The sequence below is a fragment of the Dermacentor variabilis genome, chromosome 9 (genome assembly GCF_050947875.1).
Source record: "Dermacentor variabilis isolate Ectoservices chromosome 9, ASM5094787v1, whole genome shotgun sequence".
Classification (NCBI taxonomy): domain Eukaryota; kingdom Metazoa; phylum Arthropoda; class Arachnida; order Ixodida; family Ixodidae; genus Dermacentor; species Dermacentor variabilis.
The window spans coordinates 137,566,344-137,574,695 of NC_134576.1; the positions used below are offsets into that span (position 1 = coordinate 137,566,344).

An 8,352-nucleotide genomic window follows, 5' to 3' on the forward strand; every position below is an offset into this window, starting at 1 on the left:
GTTTAAGCTCTCTTGAAAGAAAAAATAGTTTAAATTTAGCATTTGCTGCTACTGTGTCGGTATGGTTAGTCTGAGATCATTAGTTTTCTAGAGACTTAAATATTTGTATTGCAGGACCTCCGAAAGCAATACATTACAGGTACGATACAGGAACATTACGGGATATTTCTTGCGTGCACTGTACATAAAGACAGCTTTTTTTAACATTGATAGGCATTTGGCCAGGCTTTACACTACGAAATAATTTTTGAGAATGCTTGATTTAACTGCTCCTTGTCAACAGGCTTTTCTATTTCCGAATAAATTGCACAGTCTGCACTCTACGTACAACTTGATTTTTACTGTTTTGTACTTTACAATATCATTTATAAATAGAAGAAATAACAGGTACCCAAGCACCGAGCCCTGAGATACGTCATTGCATTAAATATTGAAGCTACGCGAAATTCCCGTGCTTGGACGGAACGGTTGAGAAAGTTAACACAGCTGGTTTCTTTCTTTCTTTCTTTCTTTCTTTCTTTCTTTCTTTCTTTCTTTCTTTCTTTCTTTCTTTCTTTCTTTCTTTCTTTCTTTCTTTCTTTCTTTCTTTCTTTCTGTGTGGTAGCGAACTTCCACACAGCATGCACAATTCTTACGCTACTGCCCACTCGTCCATTTACGGTTTCCATGCAATACTTGACGAAGCCGATATGCAGGGGCATTCTTTTTAATACCGCCGCAAGCAGCCTACAGTGCTATATGTCCGTCGTTTCGTCCTTCCCACCGCAGAGTATCAAGCGGGCCGATCACTTTGCCTTTTCTGTGAATAAATTATCTCTCTTCTGTTTAATGTGTTGTTTCGTTGTGAAAACAGTCGCTTGATAACTGTGATAAACGACGGTTACACTCACGCTCTTGCAATCCCTTAGGATGTACAGGAGGGACATCTTCCCCGCCGAGGCCACAGTTTTGCCTTTCCAAGAAAAGGCGGCTTCACTGAAACCCGAACGTGAATGGAACGACAAAGCTGCAAAGAAGTCAGGCCCGTCCCCGTGGGTCATCCTAAAGCTCACGTTCATGTACGTCTACAGCATCCACATCGTGTCCAACGCCATAGCCGGCAGCATACGCACCAGTTCGCTGTCGTACATCATCGAAACACTGACCTACACGGTACGGTCCCTCGTCTCTACCGTCACCACAACTTACTTCGTCGTCAAGGCGAGCGAGTTAAGCGGCATCACCGACGAGCTGGCGCAATTCGAGGGAGTCCAGCCGACCAAGTTTCTCGAGAGAGCCGCCTCCAAGCGCCGATACCTCCGCTTCTCCATAGTTTGCTACAGCTGTCTCTTGATCGCCATGACAGTCCTCTTCTTCGTACTCGTACCCGCGCAGAAGTACTTCGACAAGTGCTTCTACGGCATAGACCTCGCCAGCGCCGGCATACCCAACGGCCCCGCCATCCTGATTGGGCTGATCGAGTGGGACTCTTATAACGTCCTCGTCACCGGCTCTCCGGTGCTGATGACCAACTACATGTACCTTTGCGATTACCTTCGTGCACAGATGCTCAGCTTTAGGGCTTCCGAGAGGGCAGTGCTGGACAGCGGACCTCTGGACGTCACCAAGTTCGAGAAGGTCCGGACCATGTGCACCAGGCTGATAGATGTGGAGCGACGACTCGACTCGCTTTTTGCTCCCGCGGTCCTCCTCTGGTTCGTGGACCTGCTAGTCAACATAGTCCTCCCCATTCGCACGCTCATTAACGGCATCGCTTCCTTCACCCTGGCGAATGTTATGTCGTTCTTCATAGAGGTCATCTACTCGGTGTCTTTCTTCATGATCCTATCTTTCTCGCTGGCTCAAGTGGACAAGGAGTACAAGGAGATCGAAGAAGAGACGTTTCGGCTGCGTACCTCCGTTGCCACTGAAGACTGGCAGCTGTGCCAGCAGGTCACCTTGCTCGAATCCAACATCAACTCGTCCAAGTTTACGCTGACCGGCTGGGGTCTGTTCGAAGTGGATCGATCCTTTATTCTGACCATCGTCGGAGCCGTTGCCACGTACACAGTGGTGTTGATTCAACTAACGCCGGGGCAGGACACGTACTGAGAGGACGTTGCTTTGGACGGAGTGCAAGTATAAGCTGGGAAAAGGTTTACCAACCACAAGGGATCCGGCTTATAGCTCAAAAGCAAGGTGGGATGACTTGCACAAATAAACACATCGTAAAACTTAGCAGTAGTTAGTGCTATGCCAGTCAAATTTTCAGTTTGATGTGAAACATACCTTCCTTAGGGATCAAGGAGTGTATCGATAGCCTTTGCGCCCTCTTAGACAAAATTTTTAGCCTTTCAATTTATAGGCCTATTAATCCGTACGTCCTTGGGCTAGCAAAGCTAATCGCCAGCTACAAGAATGGCGTTCAAAACATCCCAGAAATGTACAGTCATATCTCCATTCTATTTTCTATGAATGTTCTGTTTGAAAAACTAATAGTTAAACGAATAATGTCTTTCCTAGGACATGAAAATATTCTTACGCCCTGCCAACATGGGTTGGCAGGGCGTAATCGTAGGTCAACGGATACAGCTGTTTAGTCCTGGCCTGAGCTTATTAATTTTCATTTAAGTCACAATAAAAAGTAGGTATATTTCTCGACATAAAAAAGACTTTGATAATGTTGACCATATCATATGAATAAATAAATTAGAATGTTAGCGCTTTCGTTGAATGTGCCTTGATTTCTTTTAAAAGCTACCTGTTTAGCGGTACACAGACAGTGGAAATAGGTGGTACCCTGTGCGAACTTCATGAATTAACTACAGGTATACACCAAGGCTTAGTTATTGGACCAATATTCTTCTCACCATACATGAAAGGCCTTCCCCGCGCGGTAAAAGTATTTTCAATATTTATGCATGCTGACGACACCGCTCTCATATATGAGCCCAAGACTCGCCGGACCAAACTTTCACTCGTGCCAACTCTGAGCTCAAAGACCTTCATAAATGGTTCTCTTCGAACAAATCAACGTTAAATACAAAAAAAAATCAAGTATATGGTGTATAGCTTACCGCGCAAAACTCTGGAGTAACATTCATGTACACTAACACTAACAAATCAGCTGTCGAACTTGCGAACGCGTTACGTCCATAAAATACCTCCATAAATAGTCCTCTTCGAACAAACCAACGTTAAATATAGAAAAAAAAATCAAGCATATTTTATTTCGTTCACTGGGCAAAACTCTGGAGTAACATTCATGTGCACTAAACAAACCAGCTGTTGAACGTCTGAACGCGTTACGTCCATAAAATACCTAAGCGTCTTACTTGACGAATCTTTTAACTGGAAACTGCACGTCCACAAAGTCTGCAACAAACTTTATATAGCTTGCTTTCTCTGATACATATATGGCGCATATTCTACTAACAAAAAATGCGAATTAATATTGCGATATCAATAATATGGACCTTCCAGGTGCATTTCTGCCGTGGGTGTCGGCGTCGCCGCGAGGTTCCGTAAAGTGCAAGGGCGATAAAATCGTTGCTGCGTGCTGTATGCTGCATGTGCGAATGAAAGCATGCACGGTGAGCCGGTGATCGAGGCTCAATCTCGCGCAGGCAACGGAGGAAAGAGGGCAGGAAGCTGGCCGCCTTCCGTCACGGGGAGGCCTTCGAGGCATAGGTAGGTGGGGGGGGGGGGGAGGGGGGGGGCATCCTGCTCTGGGCCGCCTGGGCCGCTGTATCTTCAAAGCCATCTATGACGGGCACAGAGTCTTCGCTACGCTGTGTTTTCATGACTTAAGTTCGCGTTGATGCGAGCGGCAGCAATAAGGTCAATTGGCTCGCTGCTGCTGCTGCTCTTCCTCGCTGCAGCGTTTTGACAGCGAGTTTCGCGTTCATCGAATGAGGTGCGTTCATGCTTGCTTGTGCTCGCTAATGACACCACGCTTGTTAATTTCAATCGTAAGAGAATGTTTCAACTTATACCGGTGATAAAACTAATATCCTTACTTTGCGACCCGCCGTGGTTGCTCAGTGGCTATGGTGTTCGGCTGCTGAGCATGAAGTCGCGGGATCGAATCCCGGCCACGGCGGCCGCACTTCGATGGGGGCGAAATGCGAAAACACCCGTGTACTTAGATTTAGGTGCACGTTAAAGAACCCCAGGTGGTCGAAATTTTCGGAGTCCTCCACTACGGCGTGCCTCATAATCAGAAAGTGGTTTTCGCACGTAAAACCCCATAATTTAATATCCTTACTTTGTATAGCTGTCTACTAATTTGCTGTCGCAATCGATGCTTCGCCTTTTGGGCGAAACTGCGACTTCTTTTGTTTCAACACATTTCACAGTTACTTAACTTACCGTATACTTACTTGGGACCACACATATGGCACATATTAAGAACCGGTTATAGCCCTTCAGAAATGAAGTATGCACTTTATGGATTTTTCAGATTACACTGCACATGTACTACCACTCTTCCGGAGGCTAAACATCATGCCGTTCAACGCTCTTCTTGACTACAAAACTGCACTAATGGTCCATGCTAGTGTCCCCACCAACTATACAGCACATTCATCACTTTTTTATATTATGTTTATGAAAGCCGTAACAAAGTAGAAACACACACCTCATTCAACAAACAAGAAATGCCTATATACGGTAAGAGAAAAATTACAACTAATGGAGTAGTCGTCTGGAATAGCCTACCAGTAGAAGTAAAACAGAGTAACAACTTCCATTTGGCGTTGAAATCACATTATCTGAGTAATATTTTTTTCCTCTTTCGTGTTTGAACAACCAAATACTAGAAACAGAAGTGATTTTTCGGGACGCGTAACTATGTTGTGCTGACCAACATGTATAATTTACTCCATTGTGTTGTAACGTTCTTTTGCTTTTATTTATATTTGTAATATATATGTTGTCTTTGTGTTCAACGTATTGTGTACATTTTATATGAATGTGTTGCTTGTATAAATGTAACAGGATTTTTTCTGTTCTTGACTCTGTTTCCATTTTCCGGGTATCCTCAATTTTTTCTCTTAAACTTATCCTTTAAGTAAGTGACATGCTCTTTTATTTGCTTGTACTTGAATGAATCCCAACTAGCCTCTGGCTAGGGATTCAGATGCGTCAATGCAATACATTTTGAAAAATGTTTATTGCGAACGAAAAATTCAATCAAACAATCAACCTAGGGTAACGAGTACTAGAACCTTTTCATTATTATTTTTTATTTAATCATTATTTTAGTGCGGCGACCGCGCTGGCTCGCCTGATGTGTTTTGTGTCGCCAATACCGGCGCGGCACTGCAGTCGGTAACCATAGGATTCAGAAGTATACTTCTGTGTACAAGAAAAGGTAGGCATATAGACCAGTAGAATTTCACTGCAGCCAGCTCCACTCATTTCTCTGGAATGCGCTGGTCTGACTGACGCATACGTCACTCCATACGCAAATGCATGTCGGAACGCCGATTTATGTGATGAATAAACGGCCATACAGATATTGCCCTTTACAGAAGAAAACGTAAGCAAATAGACCAGTAGAATATTAGAACGACAGAAAGCGGAGCTAGTTGGTAAGGATTCATTATGCAAAATAGACGTGAGGTGTGCAGACAGGACACAAGAGTAGAGAAGTGGACAACACGAATGCCGACTATCAACTGAAGGGAGCACTGAGGCGAAAAAGAAAGAAGACAAAAAACTCATCTGCGCTTGTGTCCTGTCTGCACACCTCACTTCTATTTTGCAGTAGAATTTCACTGCCACCAGCTCCACCCACTTCTCTGGAATGCGCTGGTCTGGCGCATAAGCCACTCACCACGCAAACGCATGTCCCAACGCCGATTAACGCGATGCATAAACGGCCATGCAAATATTGTCCTTTACAGAAGAAAAGGAAGGAATATAGACCAGTAGAATTTCACTGCAGCCAGCGCCACTCACTTCTCTGGAATGCGCTGGTCTGGCGCATACTTCACTCCACACGCAAACGCATGCCCCAACGCCGATTTACGCGATGAATAAACGGCCATGCAAATATTGTCCTTTACAGAAGAAAAGGAAGGCATATAGACCAGTAGAATTTCACTGCAGCCAGCTCCACTCACTTCTCTGGAATGCGCTGGTCTGGCGCGTACTTCACTCCACACGCAAACGCATGTCCCAACGCCGATTTACGCGATGAATAAACGGCCATGCAAATATTGTCCTTTACAGAAGAAAAGGAATGCATACAGACCAGTAGAATTTCACTGCAGCCAGCTCCACTCACTTCTCTGGAATGCGCTGGTCTGGCGCGTACTTCACTCCACACGCAAACGCATGTCCCAACGCCGATTTACGCGATGAATAAACGGCCATGCAAATATTGTCCTTTACAGAAGAAAAGGAATGCATACAGACCAGTAGAATTTCACTGCAGCCAGCTCCACTCACTTCTCTGGAATGCGCTGGTCTGGCGCGTACTTCACTCCACACGCAAACGCATGTCCCAACGCCGATTTACGCGATGAATAAACGGCCATGCAAATATTGTCCTTTACAGAAGAAAAGGAATGCATACAGACCAGTAGAATTTCACTGTAGCCAGCTCCACTCACTTCTCTGGAATGCGCTGGTCTGGCGCATACTTCACTCCACACGCAAACGCATGTCCCAATGCCGATTTACGCGATGAATAAACGGCCATAAATATTGTCCTTTACAGAAGAAAAGGAAGGAATATAGACCAGTAGAATTTCACTGCAGCCAGCGCCACTCACTTCTCTGGAATGCGCTGGTCTGGCGCGTACTTCACTCCATACGCAAACGCATGACCCAACGCCGATTTACGTGATGAATAAACGGCCATACAAACATTGCCCTTTACAGAACAAAAGGTAAGCAAATAGACCAGTAGAATTTCAGCTCCACTCACTTATCTGGAATGCGCTGGTCTGGCGCATACGTCAATCACCACGCAAACGCATGTCCCAATGCCGATTTACGCGATGAATAAACGGCCATGCAAATATTGTCCTTTACAGAAGAAAAGGAAGGAATATAGACGAGTAGAATTTCACTGCAGCCAGCGCCACTCACTTCTCTGGAATGCGCTGGTCTGGCGCATACTTCACTCCACACGCAAACGCATGTCCCAATGCCGATTTACGCGATGAATAAACGGCCATGCAAATATTGCCCTGCACAGGAGAAAAGGTAGGCATATAGACCAGTAGAATTTCACTGCCGACAGCTCCACTCACTTTTCTGGAATGCGCTGGTCTGGCGCATACTTCACTCCACACGCAAACGCATGTCCCAACGCCGATTTACGCGATGAATAAGCGGCCGTGCAAATATTGCCCTTCACAGAAGAAAAGGTAAGCAAATAGACCAGTAGAATTTCACTGCCGCCAGCTCCGCTCACTCCTCTGGAATGCGCTGGTATGACGCATACGTCACTCACCGCGCAAACGCGTGTCTCAACGCCGATTTACGTGATGAATAAACTGTCATACAAATATTGCCCCTCACAGAACAAAAGGTAAGCAAATATACCAGTAGAATTTCACTGCCGCCAGCTCCGCTCACTGCTCTGGAATGCGCTGGTATGACGCATACGTCACTCACCACGCAAACGCGTGTTCCAACACCGATTTACGTGATGAATAAACTGTCATACAAATATTGCCCCTCACAGAACAAAAGTTAAATCAACAGACCAGTAGAATTTCACTGCCGCCAGCTCCGCTCACTCCTCTGGAATGCGCTGGTCTGACGCATACGTCACTCACCACGCAAACGCATGTCCCAACGCCGATTTACACGATGAATAAGCGGCCGTGCAAATATTGCCCTTCACAGAAGAAAAGGTAAGCAAATAGACCAGTAGAATTTCACTGCCGCCAGCTCCGCTCACTCCTCTGGAATGCGCTGGTATGACGCATACGTCACTCACCACGAAAACGCGTGTTCCAACGCCGATATACGTGATGAATAAACTGTCATACAAATATTGCCCCTCACGGAACAAAAGGTAAGTAAACAGAACAGTAGAATTTCACTGCCGCCAGCTCCGCTCACTCCTCTGGAATGCGCTGGTCTGACGCATACGTCACTCACCACGCAAACGCATGTCCCAACGCCGATTTACGCGATGAATAAGCGGCCATGCAAATATTGCCTTTCACAGAAGAAAAGGTAAGCAAATAGACCAGTAGAATTTCACTGCCGTAAGCTCCACTCACTCCTCTGGAATGCGCTGGTATGACGCATACGTCACTCACCACGCAAACGCGTGTCCCAACGCCGATTTACGTGATGAATAAACTGTCATACAAATATTGCCCCTCACAGAACAAAAGGTAAGTA

At 45.6% G+C, this 8,352-nt stretch overlaps 1 protein-coding gene across 1 annotated transcript; it reads left to right on the top strand.

Moving 5' to 3' along the window:
• The first annotated feature begins 1,103 nt into the window (after positions 1-1,103).
• Positions 1,104-2,614, top strand: LOC142557658 (uncharacterized). The gene has a single exon (XM_075669657.1). It carries the CDS (start codon positions 1,339-1,341, stop codon positions 2,089-2,091), a length of 753 nt encoding a protein of 250 aa, XP_075525772.1. The 5' UTR covers positions 1,104-1,338; the 3' UTR covers positions 2,092-2,614.
• The last annotated feature ends 5,738 nt before the right edge of the window (positions 2,615-8,352 follow it).

Excerpts from the sequence above, each read along its gene's own strand:
- LOC142557658 (XM_075669657.1), top strand. The coding sequence starts at position 1,339 with ATGACAGTCCTCTTCTTCGTACTCGTACCCGCGCAGAAGTACTTCGAC.